General features: G+C 39.1%; 2 protein-coding genes and 1 long non-coding RNA gene across 3 annotated transcripts in view; 2 read left to right on the plus strand and 1 right to left on the minus strand.

Annotated features, from left to right (window-relative positions):
• The window catches only part of LOC103515133, a 25,870-nt gene extending 20,545 nt beyond the window's left edge, over window positions 1–5,325 (minus strand). Inside the window, exons 1-6 of the mRNA XM_026827917.1 lie at window positions 5,278–5,325; window positions 4,188–4,346; window positions 2,620–4,095; window positions 2,278–2,443; window positions 1,889–2,127; window positions 1,423–1,557 (exon numbers count right to left, since the gene is read on the minus strand). Coding sequence (XP_026683718.1) covers window positions 1,423–1,557; window positions 1,889–2,127; window positions 2,278–2,443; window positions 2,620–4,095; window positions 4,188–4,346; window positions 5,278–5,325 — 2,223 coding nt within the window. The remainder of the gene's footprint in view (window positions 1–1,422; window positions 1,558–1,888; window positions 2,128–2,277; window positions 2,444–2,619; window positions 4,096–4,187; window positions 4,347–5,277) is intronic.
• On the plus strand, window positions 5,108–10,278 carry LOC103515122 (ubiquitin-conjugating enzyme E2 J1). Its single transcript, XM_008480044.3, has 6 exons — window positions 5,108–5,212; window positions 5,402–5,747; window positions 6,629–6,834; window positions 7,109–7,299; window positions 9,520–9,592; window positions 9,969–10,278. The coding sequence occupies exons 2-6, from the start codon at window positions 5,702–5,704 to the stop codon at window positions 10,167–10,169; spliced, it is 717 nt and encodes a 238-aa protein (XP_008478266.1). The 5' UTR covers window positions 5,108–5,212; window positions 5,402–5,701; the 3' UTR covers window positions 10,170–10,278.
• Window positions 10,279–12,496: 2,218 nt separating this feature from the next.
• Window positions 12,497–12,927, plus strand: LOC108253136. The gene is made up of 2 exons (XR_001809673.2): window positions 12,497–12,673; window positions 12,800–12,927. It is a non-coding gene; the product is annotated as an uncharacterized LOC108253136 (long non-coding RNA).
• The last annotated feature ends 900 nt before the right edge of the window (window positions 12,928–13,827 follow it).

Here is a 13,827-nt window from a genome sequence, read left to right on the forward strand (position 1 = left end):
TTTCTTCGATTTCGGGACAATAACACCTCCGATGTTAGATGTTACAGTTCCACTATCATACCTCTTAGAAAAAAAACTGTTATCTCTCAGGTTTACCTGAAGCTTGTCAGTTTGAAGGTCCTGGTTCGAATGTTTGAGCAGAGCGTACAACTGGTTTTTGAGCGCTATGTCGTAATGTTTCTCGAGCATTTCAATTTTGGCCACCGCCTGATAATTGTTCAGTTTTGATGCCTGAAAAGACAACAAAGGTGTTGGGCTGGTTTTTCAATGAACTTGTGTGTAAAAACAGAATAGACTATAGCTATAGCATCTTCATCTTCTTTGACTAGATTAAACGGTATTATTAGGTAAGCACAATCCAGCTCTAAAACCACTGAAACCTCCTCTTACCCCAACACACTGGCCTATATCCCATTCCATAAGGACACATTTAGGGGCCCCAAAAGTGTATAATTTGAAGCAATGACCTCCCGCCAATCTGTTGACCGAGGGGTCCCCAGGTGAAACCTTGCAAGTGTGCCTCTGAAAAAGTCAGTATATGCGTCACTACACCAACACCAACAAGGATAAAATTCAATGCTTAGGTTGGGATTCGAACCCGCGTCCGATTTATCAGCGCAAGCGTATCAACCACCTTTATCCTAAACAGATAAGGTTCGTTCTCGGAACGGCTGGCTTTCTCCTATCTTGTCCTCCTTCTTTCTTCGATTTCGGGACAATAAGACCTCCGATGTTAAATGTTACAGTTCCACTATCATACCTCTTAGAAAAAAAAATATCTCTCGGGTTTACCTGAAGCTTGTCAGTTTGAAGGTCCTGGTTCGAATGTTTGAGCAGAGCGTACAGCTGGTTTTTGAGCGCTATGTCGTAATGTTTCTCGAGCATTTCAATTTTGGCCACCGCCTGATAATTGTTCAGTTTTGATGCCTGAAAAGACAACAAAGGTGTTGGGCTGGTTTTTCAATGAACTTGTGTGTAAAAACAGAATAGACTATAGCTATAGCATCTTCATCTTCTTTGACTAGATTAAACGGTATTATTAGGTAAGCACAATCCAGCTCTAAAACCACTGAAACCTCCTCTTACCCCAACACACTGGCCTATATCCCATTCCATAAGGACACATTTAGGGGCCCCAAAAGTGTATAATTTGAAGCAATGACCTCCCGCCAATCTGTTGACCGAGGGGTCCCCAGGTGAAACCTTGCAAGTGTGCCTCTGAAAAAGTCAGTATATGCGTCACTGCACCAACACCAACAAGGATAAAATTCAATGCTTAGGTTGGGATTCGAACCCGCGTCCGATTTATCAGCGCAAGCGTATCAACCACTACGCGAGACAGGTAAAAATATGACAATTTTGTATCATGCTTGGACTTACGCAAGACTTGACAATGCTTGTCTCATAGAAGTTAAAGAATACTTCCAGAGCGTAGTGAAGTGACAGAGGTTGAAATGTATTGGACGAATCCAGACTGGTTAAACGTTTCAGCGAGTGCTGTACAAGTGGTTTGGAATCCGGAGGGACTGAAGAAGAGGTAGGTAACTTGAGAACAATCTGAAAAGCAGAGAAATCAAGGGATTCAATTCATTTGATCAAACTATTGGTATACAATAATTTCCGTAGGTAATAATTCCGTCCGTCCGGGTGTGACGGAGGCCAAAGCTCACACAGGGCTGTAGCGCCAAATGATGATGAATAATTCCGACCTTTTTCTCGTATTTCTTTAGGTAACATTAAATTATAAGTGTTATAAATTATGTATAACCAATAAGGAGTCTAAATTAGTTCTAGTTCAAGTGTAGACTTGCGTGCGTTACCACTTCAAACTGTAAACAGTAGCGCTTACAAGCCAAGCCTAGCTCTGTTCATAAACGCCTCCACTTACGGGATCAGAAAAGTGTCCATTGCAAAGGTCCATGGTGGAGTAGGAAAACCGAATGGTAGGAAGCGTAGGGATTTCTCGTGGTATGTCTGCCATATTGATTGTACCATGCGGTAATCGGATGACACGTTTTGAAGTTTTGAATGTCACCAGCCGACCTTCTAGAGTAGCTTTGGATGTTAGATCTTCTACTGGTAACTTGCCGAGCTGTAAGAGGATCAAAATTGATATTTTATAATCGACTGCAAGTAAGATTGAACCAAGGATCATAAAGTAAATTCTTGTAGGGCTATGGCTAGGCCAATATCTTTAGAATGAGCTAAAATAGTGTTCCCTGTGGAAACGTTTGCCCTCTCATGAATTAATATACTTGAATTTGGTAGAGAACTTGCCGAGCATTTCACTTCCACTGAGAAGATCTTTCTTATCTTTCAACTCATACTCACTGAAAAACGAGCATAGAACAAAACGTAGACAACGTTTTGAAGTTTTGAATGTCACCAGCCGACCTTCTAGAGTAGCTTTGGATGTTAGATCTTCTACTGGTAACTTGCCGAGCTGTAAGGGGATCAAAATTGATATTTTATAATCGACTGCAAGTAAGATTGAACCAAGGATCATGAAGTAAATTCTTACAAGGCTATGGCTAGACTAATATCTTTAGAAGGTCCTAAAAAGTGTTCCCTGCGCAAACATTTCCTCTCTCCTGCATTAATAGACGGAATTTATCTTACCTGTCCTTGAACATTGGTTCCCCAAGCCCAGACCTTTCCACTCTCATCCATTGCTAGACTGAAATCTCCACCACAAGTGATGTGCTTGATAGAAGAACTTAACAGGGGCGATCTCTCGTCACTCGATACTTCAGATGATGTCATCACTATGTTGATAGAGATAGCTGTGGGAGTATGCACTTCCTTCCTGCTACCATTACCTAGCTGTCCATCAACATTCCGACCCCATGTGTAGACTCTTCCTTCCCTGCTCAGAAGCATGGAGTGATGACAACCACAGCAGATCTGTAAGATGGGAGCTTTCACATGTGAAGTATCTACTAGAGTGGGACTCATATGTGCCATACCATCATCCGCGCTAGATAGGAAACTTTGCATAAAGGATGCGTATTCTGCTGTTTCATTCTTCTCACTGGCACTACTAGGACTTGGTGCTAGATGTATCTTGGTCTCATTATTAGCATCTGGTGATGTGACCTCACTACTGAACTCTGCTAAAGCTGCATTCTTCACTTGGTTTGAGTAGCACATCATTCGGGCACGCTTCTGCGCTTGAGACTGACTTCTAAGAACCTGAGGGCTAGAACCCCAAGTATACAGACGGTTCGATGTGCCCAGTGCCAAGTTATGGAAGTATCCTGTCGCTATCATAGAGATGGGTTCCGGTAGACCATAGAGTTCTATAGGAACTTTGTGTTTGGTGTTGGATCCTGTACCAAGTTGTCCAAATATACCGGAACCAAACGCCCACACGCGACCTGCTTTGGTGAGTGCAATGCTATGTGCATGTCCTCCCTTGGCTGATATAATCACCTCATGCTCTAGAGCTTTCACCAGTTGAGGCTCTGACATATCTTCCACTGTATTGAGACCTAGCTGTCCATGGACTCCCCAGCCCCATGTGTACAGTTTGCCCTGACTGGTAATAGCTAGGGAGTGGTACTGCCCTGCTGATATAGACACAACTCTGATATTAGCCAGGGCAGGGATAATGCGAGGGTGAGGACTTTGGTCTATGAGTCCAATACCAAGCTGTCCATACTGTGATGATCCCCACGCATACACACCAGAGGATGTCAACACCAGGGTGTGAAGTCTACCACACGCCACACTGGATACATCTATCTTGTTATTTCTAAACCACACGACTGGCTCTGGTTCTGAGATCTGAGACATGGTAGGACCATTACCCAAGGCACCATAAGAGGAACTGCCCCAAGTGTGAACCCTTCTATTTCTCACTAAGGCAACATGGTAGAATCCACCACTAAGAGGTACTTCTGGTATTTCCACCAAGGGTTCAGATAATTCTTCAGGTTCACTAGGGATCTGGGTGAAGACATAATTGACGAGACGAGGTGTGTAGGTTATGTGACTAGCTGTGAGTTGTAGTACAAGACATAGGAATGTAGTTATCCATTGTCTAAATGCAGGTATTCCCTCTCCTGTATCATCAGGAGGTTCTGTGAGAGTTTTCTTGAGAACGCAAACAGATCATTTCCTTGGTAGTGTGAATAAGAACATAGTTTGATATTATTAGCACACATAAATGATTGGATTTGAAATACTTCTAGTCCAAAACTTGTTGTATCTTCTGAGCTATCATCCAAATCCGATATACTGCTTTGGCTTTCATTTTCTCTATCTTCATTTTGTGCGTCCTCCCACTCAGATGACGAGTCAGATGTCTCAGCAGTGATTAAAGACATTGGACAATATTCTGAGACCTGTAATACAATAATTAAAAAATGTTAAACTTGAAGACCTTTAATTTCAAATTTCCATAGTGGGAATTGACCATTTTTCAATGTATTCTTTCTTTTCTGACACAATGGTTGTAAACTTCCCGTAAACTCTGTAAGGATGGCTCACCCAACACTAGTTTTAACACTTTTAACATAGGTAAAGTGTATTCTGATGGAGTGTAGACCCTAGACTCTTATCCTAGATTTAAAGAAAATAGACAGATACAGTTGATCAAGAATCAAGTTACACAGGGTTTCCTTACCAAAATTTTAAAATCCTTTGGCAAACTTATTTACTAGAAATCATAGTAGAACAGAAGACTGTTAGATTTGTAATTGTTATGCATAGAATTCTATATTCCAGAAAACTGTGTTGTTATGTAACTAATAAAAATGTGAACTGTTAAAAATTATTGTATTCAACTGCTGCTAGGTAATAGTAGTAAATTTATTTTATTGTAAATGGAAAAGCCTGTACACTAGACGCCATAATAGAGTTAAATTAAAAGTTATACAGATTTTTATCACTCGCCTGCTTCTTATCTTCTTATCAAAAATTTCCAATGATTTTCTTGGGCTAGGGTTTTCCACTTTTCCTTTTTGTTTTTCTTCACTCGCCTGCTTCTTATCTTCTTATCAAAAATTTCCAATGATTTTCTTGGGCTAGGGTTTTCCACTTTTCCTTTTTGTTTTTCTTTTCTTTCACATCTGAGAAGTTATCGATCATAAAAATGTTCGAACAGAGACACACCTTTGTGGTACACGCTAACTTCTCAAACATCTTTAAAAAAAACTCTGGGTACAAAATGCGCTAACTTCTCAGATGTCCTTGATAAAAAAAAAAGTGGGTTGCCGTTTTGTTGAGTCACATAGAGGAACAAGTCAGTTAACAAATATTTCGTGTGAATATCACATTCGTGAAGCCTATGAAACAGATGGTACACGCTAACTTCTCAAACATCTTTAAAAAAAACTCTGGGTACAAAATGCGCTAACTTCTCAGATGTCCTTGATAAAAAAAAAAAGTGGCCGATAAGCCGATTTCGATTTGTGATAATTTGATTAGAAAAGTTGAAAAGTATTAAGGACAGAAAAATTTAAAATTTACGTTTACGTCTTTACGTGCTGGCCGCTGATTCGCTGAACGGCTGATCTGTTATCTTTATCTACTAAACTTGTCTCGTGTTTTAACAAATAACCACTTAACTAGAGTCTATCCAGCTATCCACCAATCCACTTTCCTGGAAAGGTACCTATACCTACCTACAGCCCAAACTACTGTCCACTGCAAGTTCTACTAACTGCTAACTAGATACCTATATGTTATATGAATCATAATGAGTACAAACGAGTTTGAAGGAAAATACAACTTAAAAAGTCCTGGTGAGTTACAAAAAGCCCTTCCTTGGTAATTAAACCCGCGTTTTTGATGCAATTCACATAGAGTTTGCCCGTTTTGTTTGATACAAGTAGGTTCACAATATGTGAACCACAAGTACGTTCTACTTGTGTCAAACAAAGCATACAATTGTTAGTAACATACCACACGGTCATAATCATTAGGGGCACTGTTCGTCGCATGGGTAACGCCCTTGCTTGTCGAATAGAAACGCAATAGATGTTTCATGGCTATGAAATAACAAAGGGTGTTTAAGCTTTTCACTGACAACAATTCTAACTAGTAGCTAATAAATCTCCTAGTATGACAACAGGGTCGATAATTTCGCTCTTTCTTCCTTGGTAGTCTTAAGTATGATTCTTGGGAGGTGGAATGATAACCACTGGGTGAGGTTAATGTCAAAGGTATCTAGACCTCTTAACCTTTTGCGGACAGATTCATGTGTCACATGAAATCATGGTTCCGCCATTATGGTAGGAGAAATATAACTTAAATCTGGCGATACGGTAGGATTCATGTCCAGCACGAAGCTACAGATTTACTCGCTACGGTCGGCTTGATTTTTACAGATAGGAGGCGTTACGGTAGGACATGCCTAGGAACAAATGATAACCACTGGGTGAGGTTAATGTCAAAGGTATCTAGACCTCTTAAGTATTAGTTTTCCAGGATAAAGGTACAGTTTCTTAGAGGCATGTTTTTGTGCAGTCCGAGGTCAGTGTAATACACCAAGCATTTTTCATTGAACACTCCTTCATAGTGATTAACTTGAATACATTAGGTACGGGATATTCAACTCTTTTCGAGTACATATTTGACTAGGTATTGTAGACATTTGTTTCCCTAATGTGGACCTATATTCCAGGTGTCAAGAGATTGATGAGAGAAGCATGTGAGCTCAAAGAAATCACAGAGGAGTACAGTGCTCATCCTTTGGAAGATAATTTGTTTGAGTGGCACTTCACTATCAGGGGACCTCCAGATACTGAATTTGAAGGTGGTATCTATCATGGTAGAATTATTTTACCCAGTGAATACCCAATGAAACCTCCCAATATAATTCTACTCACAGTAAGTAATTTTTGCACTAGGTACTAAACTTGAGCATTTCATTTATAAATTTTTGTTGTATGTAGAGTACAATGGTCACTATCTATGTATATATATATAAAAAAAAACAAATTGAATTAATTTGAATTTGTCATATTTGTAGATAGTATGAAGAGTGGAATGGATCCCTAGTTTTAGTTATGTAATTAGGTACTTGGCAGGATAAAGCAGGTACTGCTACAGCTAAGCATGAAAAATTCTCATTATGATATGAAAACGTTATTTTCTGTTCCAGCCAAATGGAAGGTTTGAAACTAATACCAAAATATGTTTGAGTATTTCTGGCCACCACCCAGAAACCTGGCAACCTTCATGGAGCATCAGGACAGCACTGTTGGCTTTGATTGCATTCATGCCAACACCTGGCAGTGGCACTGCAGGATCATTGGACTACACACCTGAAGAAAGAAAAACTCTTGCAAGGAAGTAAGACCAAAATACAAGCTTAGCTACTATGTCTATAATCCTAGGAAGGTCAAGGGTTGGAATTAAACCCGCGTTTTTGATGCAATTCACATAGAGTTTGCCCGTTTTGTTTGATACAAGTAGGTTCACAATATGTGAACCCCAAGTAGGTTCTACTTGTGTCAAACAAAGCATACAATTGTTAGTAACATACCACACGGTTATAATCATTAGGGGCACTGTTCGTCGCATGGGTAACGCCCTTGCTTGTCGAATAGAAATGCAATAGATGTTTCATAGCTATGAAATAACAAAGGGTGTTTAAGCTTTTCACTGACAACAATTCTAACTAATAGCTAATAAATCTCCTAGTATGACAACAGGGTCCATAATTTCGCCCTTTGTTTGTAATTTCTTGTATTAGTGTACATTGAATTACAAACAATAAATAGTCTAAATAAATAAACTTACACTAATTGTACTAGATGAGGCTTGTAAGCCAGTGAGCAAATGGCGTCCCTGAGAGAGTTGTGTGGTATAGAAGACATCTATAGCCAAGGGTTCTGGTATGGTGTTGTAAGCAGAGATATTGGACTCGAGGGACGAAAACTTGGACCTAGAAACCGAGTCTTCACTGCTGGAACTATCTGCAAAATGGACAGGAATTCAAATCTCAAATGAAAATGAATTGAAAAAAATAAAAAAAAGACGAGTGTGACCTTTCTTATTTCGTAGTGATTAATGGTGTTGTAAGCAGAGATATTGGACTCGAGGGACGAAAACTTGGACCTAGAAACCGAGTCTTCACTGCTGGAACTATCTGCAAAATAGACAGGAATTCAAATATCAAATGAAAATGAATTGAAAAAATAAAAAAAAGACGAGTGTGACCTTTCTTATTTCGTAGTGATTAGTCTACTTAGTAACTAGCATCAACTGTTTTTTTTAATCTGTGCACTGATTTTTTTTTTTTTTTTATCTTAATTGAGAACGAATAGCAAGGGAGACAGACAGTTGATCATGCTGACAGTTCTAAAAAATTGGTAGTGAAGAGGCTCTTATCTTCCTTAACACTAGTCCTTAACCAAAATAATCCTCACCTCCACTGGAAAATGTTCGATTTTTACTATCTGTCAGCTTGATCCTTAGGTTGTTGAACTTTTCTACTGATAATTGTTTGAAGCCTTGGATTTTAGCACGAGCAGCAGGAAAGCTGCCCAGTGACATTTTGCCACTGTTCTCTTTCATTTTAGAAGAGGACAAAGATGACAGAGGCCACGAGTATCCCGATTCTTCATGTTCTAGGAGGATTTTCCACTGCATACGATGAATATTGGTTATCTGAAAAAGTCAAGCAAAACAGAGATGCGTTAGAATATAAAAAAATCCTTTCTGTGTTTAGTTCATTCTTTTGTTTAGTTTATTCTTCTGTTTGCTCTATTGTGGTTAAGATAGTATATTTTTAAAATATTTTTGATTTTCTTGAAATTGTAGTAAAAGTTAAAGTATTACTAACCTTACATATTAAGCATACCTACAGGGTGTTTAATATAAAAGTTCCCACCCCTGAAAATTCAAGAACCGTTTGAAATTCGGGAAAACGCTAAAACACGTATTTCTTTATTTTTGAGGGGATCTCAATTTTCAAGCGCTATCAGGGGCGGCCCCAAGGGGGTCAACTTTAAAATCTTAAATGAGAACCCCCTACTTGTGACACATCATATCAAAGGCATTAAAAAACGTAGTACTTTGGTACAAGTTTGAGCTCAATTCAATAACCAGGGCCGGAGTTATGGCCTATTCAAAAATGTGAAATTCATATTGATTGGTGATTTGTGCTTCAAATAGGTCCCACTAATGATTAATACTGAAAATCGGTCCCAAAAATAAAATTTCAAAATATCAATTTTCACCAATGGAGGCCATCAGGGCTGAAAATCCAAATAAAAGATTTTTTTTTTTTTTTTTTTTTTTTTTTTTTTTTTAGGTTTGATGGAATGAACTGTGATTGTTAAGGTCTTATCATCCCAAGGGAGTGGATAAGTGGAGGGAGGGAAGACAGGATAAGAGAAAGCCAGTTGTTCCAAGAACAAATCTTTTTCTCATAAAAGAGTTTTCAGCTTAGAGAGATCACATATTTTTTTTTTTTAATATTTTTTTTTTCAGATCTAAACAATGGTCTTGTTCCTTGTGTGGAAAACCTACCCTAAGAGATCATGTATATTTTTTTTTTAATTTCAGATCTAAACAATGGTCTTGTTCCTTGTGTGGAAAACCTACCCTGAAAGATCATGTAGAAACAGCTACTGGTCATGTAAGTACAAAAAATTACCTATATAAAAAGTTATTGTGACACCTAAAAGTATGTAAGTAGGGATACATTGAATTTGTTGACATAATCAGACTGTAAGCATTTTAACAGAATAAAGAGAGTGAGTCATACCCAGAACATAGTGCTTTATCTTGATGTTCACCCCCATATAACCTGGCCATGACATCTGGTTCATTTCTGAACTTGGACCAGCAACCTCCAGATCCAAAGTCCACCATCCTAACCACTACACACTACTGAGGTTGATTTTAATTTATTTGTTATGCTCATTTTTACAAAAAACATGCATAATTTACAGTATAATCTTACATATTAATGATCTATTAGTTCTGATTGTATAAAATTTCTTTTGTTTCAGAATGCTACAGTGCCTGAAAGGAAGGAAGAAGTTCTAGAAGAATGTCCAGAAGAAGAAACACCAGCAGAGGAGTATTTTCCAAACGAAACTCCTCGTGACTCCCCAGTCACTTTATCCAGTGGCCTTGCTAGTAGTGTATGCATAGGTGTTCTAATAGTTGCTATTATAGCCATTATCCTAAGAAGAATATTCCTCATGTAGCTTTACATGATCTAGTCTGCACATTATGCGTGTAAATTCCAGTTTGCAATGACTATTTTCATCTTTCTGAAGCTTAGGGCCGAATGCACAGTCGTTCCTAAATGATAAGGTTTTCCTTTTTCCCTTAAGGTATCCATTTTCCTATGTTGTTTACTTTCTTCTGCTTTAATACTAATGGCGTTTGTTCGTCATAGGCCACTTTCGATTTTTCAACAATCAAACTGTTCAAAAAAGTTTTTCTGCTACTAACAACTTAATTTTATGATCAATTAATTGAGGAAAAATACGAGAAAAATTAAAATTACATTGTTCACTTGGTCAGATTCACATTGACAGCTCAGAAATGAAAAATATCATTTTCATATTTCCTTTTTTTCTATTTGGATACTAATCACGTTCATTTGATAGTCATGAGTTCATTACCCTCAACCAGCTGATAGTCATGAGTTCATCACCCTCAACCAGCTGATAGTCATGAGTTCGTCACCCTCAACCAGCTGATAGTCATGAGTTCATCACCCTCAACCAGCTGATAGTCATGAGTTCATCACCCTCAACCAGCTGATAGTAATGAGTTCATCACCCTCAACCAGCTGATAGTAATGAGTTCATCACCCTCAACCAGCTGATAGTAATGAGTTCATCACCCTCAACCAGCTGATAGTAATGAGTTCATCACCCTCAACCAGCTGATAGTAATGAGTTCATCACCCTCAACCAGCTGATAGTAATGAGTTCATCACCCTCAACCAGCTGATAGTAATGAGTTCATCACCCTCAACCAGCTGATAGTAATGAGTTCATCACCCTCAACCAGCTGATAGTAATGAGTTCATCACCCTCAACCAGCTGATAGTAATGAGTTCATCACCCTCAACCAGCTGATAGTAATGAGTTCATCACCCTCAACCAGCTGATAGTCATGAGTTCATTACCCTCAACCAGCTGATAGTAACGAGTTCATTACCCTCAACCAGCTGATAGTAACGAGTTCATTACCCTCAACCAGCTGATAGTAACGAGTTCATTACCCTCAACCAGCTGATAGTAACGAGTTCATTACCCTCAACCAGCTGATAGTAACGAGTTCATTACCCTCAACCAGCTGATAGTAACGAGTTCATTACCCTCAACCAGCTGATAGTAACGAGTTCATTACCCTCAACCAGCTGATAGTAACGAGTTCATTACCCTCAACCAGCTGATAGTAACGAGTTCATTACCCTCAACCAGCTGATAGTAACGAGTTCATTACCCTCAACCAGCTGATAGTAACGAGTTCATTACCCTCAACCAGCTGATAGTAACGAGTTCATTACCCTCAACCAGCTGATAGTAACGAGTTCATTACCCTCAACCAGCTGATAGTAACGAGTTCATTACCCTCAACCAGCTGATAGTAACGAGTTCATTACCCTCAACCAGCTGATAGTAACGAGTTCATTACCCTCAACCAGCTGATAGTAACGAGTTCATTACCCTCAACCAGCTGATAGTAACGAGTTCATTACCCTCAACCAGCTGATAGTAACGAGTTCATTACCCTCAACCAGCTGATAGTAACGAGTTCATTACCCTCAACCAGCTGATAGTAACGAGTTCATTACCCTCAACCAGCTGATAGTAACGAGTTCATTACCCTCAACCAGCTGATAGTAACGAGTTCATTACCCTCAACCAGCTGATAGTAACGAGTTCATTACCCTCAACCAGCTGATAGTAACGAGTTCATTACCCTCAACCAGCTGATAGTAACGAGTTCATTACCCTCAACCAGCTGATAGTAACGAGTTCATTACCCTCAACCAGCTGATAGTAACGAGTTCATTACCCTCAACCAGCTGATAGTAACGAGTTCATTACCCTCAACCAGCTGATAGTAACGAGTTCATTACCCTCAACCAGCTGATAGTAACGAGTTCATTACCCTCAACCAGCTGATAGTAACGAGTTCATTACCCTCAACCAGCTGATAGTATCCTTTTAATGTTTCCTAATAACTACCAATATAGTACTGAAGTCACCCATCCATTTATTGGCCTTGCTCGGCGTAGCTTAACAAAGGTGACGCTAAAACCGGTCTTAAAATAACGACTGAAGTGTTATCTAAAACTTTCTCGCTTTGAGTTCATAGGTCGTCGCAACAAATTTCAAGATCAGAGCTCATTTGTGTGAGAAAATGTGAAAGAAATCCCCCAAAACCATTTTTGTTTTTTGGTTTTCTGGACAAAATTTGCACCACCATTTTCGTGTTCCTGGTAAAAAGACCTTTAATTTGATATATATGTAGGTCGACCAGGTTCGGATAAGTCCTTCTACATATTGCACGTGCGTCCGAGTTTTGCCGAGCAATCCCGAGATCCTGGTTTCATTCAGCTCTGCTCCTGACGCGTACGGTTTAGTTTTTATCTTTCTAATCACAGAAATTGAGTGTTGACAGTGAAAAAATAATTATTGTGTAAAAATTTCCATTTTGGCAACTTGAAAACGAAGCTGAGAAATAGGTGCTTCTGACGCGTGCGGTTTAGTTTTTATCTTTCTAATCACAGAAATTGAGTGTTGACAGTGAAAAAATAATTATTGTGTAAAAACTTGCATTTTGGCAACTTGAAAGCGAAGCTGAGAAATAGGCTGAACATTGTTGAGAGGGGAGACTTGCGACTTAGCTTGACGGATATTGAACCTGACATAACCAGCCTCTGTAAAGCTCACCAGGCCCAAGGGAGCCATTAACCATGAAGCTCAAATAGAAAAAAAACATGATCAGATATGTTTGAAATAAATAAAGAAATAAAACATTGTCTGTCTTTTTTGCGTGTGATCGCCCCCATTTGAACCCACCCTATTCTAAAATATTAAACCTATTTGGAAACTCAGGGCAAAATTGAAACTGTTTGGAAAAAAAAAACCATCACCCACGACCAACGTAATTCTTACTAGACCAACTTTCACCATTTCTCTACACGATTCCTGGGGTTCGAACCCAGTAGGTACTTTCCTAATAAAAAACCAACTTTCACTTTGTCTCTACACGATTCCTGGGGTTCGAACCCAGTAGGTACTTTCCTAATAAAAAACCAACTTTCACTATGTCTCTACACGATTCCTGGGGTTCGAACCCAGTAGGTACTTTCCTAATAAAAAACCAACTTTCACTATGTCTCTACACGATTCCTGGGGTTCGAACCCAGTATACTTTCCCAATAAAAAAAAAACAACTTTCACTATCTCTGCACACGATTCCTGGGGTTCGAACCCAGTAGGTACTTTCCTAATAAAAAACCAACTTTCACTATGTCTCTACACGATTCCTGGGGTTCGAACCCAGTAGGTACTTTCCTAATAAAAAACCAACTTTCACTATGTCTCTACACGATTCCTGGGGTTCGAACCCAGTAGGTACTTTCCTAATAAAAAACCAACTTTCACCATTTCTCTACACGATTCCTGGGGTTCGAACCCAGTAGGTACTTTCCTAATAAAAAACCAACTTTCACTATGTCTCTACACGATTCCTGGGGACATTTCTCTACACGATTCCTGGGGTTCAAACCCAGTAGGTACTTTCCTAATAAAAAACCAACTTTCACTATGTCTCTACACGATTCCTGGGGTTCGAACCCAGTACTTTCCCAATAAAAAAACCAACTTTCACTAT

This window comes from Diaphorina citri, unplaced genomic scaffold, assembly GCF_000475195.1.
Source record: "Diaphorina citri unplaced genomic scaffold, Diaci psyllid genome assembly version 1.1 scaffold1283, whole genome shotgun sequence".
NCBI classification, from domain to species: domain Eukaryota; kingdom Metazoa; phylum Arthropoda; class Insecta; order Hemiptera; family Psyllidae; genus Diaphorina; species Diaphorina citri.

Excerpts from the sequence above, each read along its gene's own strand:
- LOC103515122 (XM_008480044.3), top strand. The coding sequence starts at position 5,702 with ATGAGTACAAACGAGTTTGAAGGAAAATACAACTTAAAAAGTCCTG. Across the intron at positions 5,748-6,628 it reads ATACAACTTAAAAAGTCCTG|GTGTCAAGAGATTGATGAGA; the intron begins GTGAGTTACAAA and ends CCTATATTCCAG. Across the intron at positions 6,835-7,108 it reads CCAATATAATTCTACTCACA|CCAAATGGAAGGTTTGAAAC; the intron begins GTAAGTAATTTT and ends TTTCTGTTCCAG.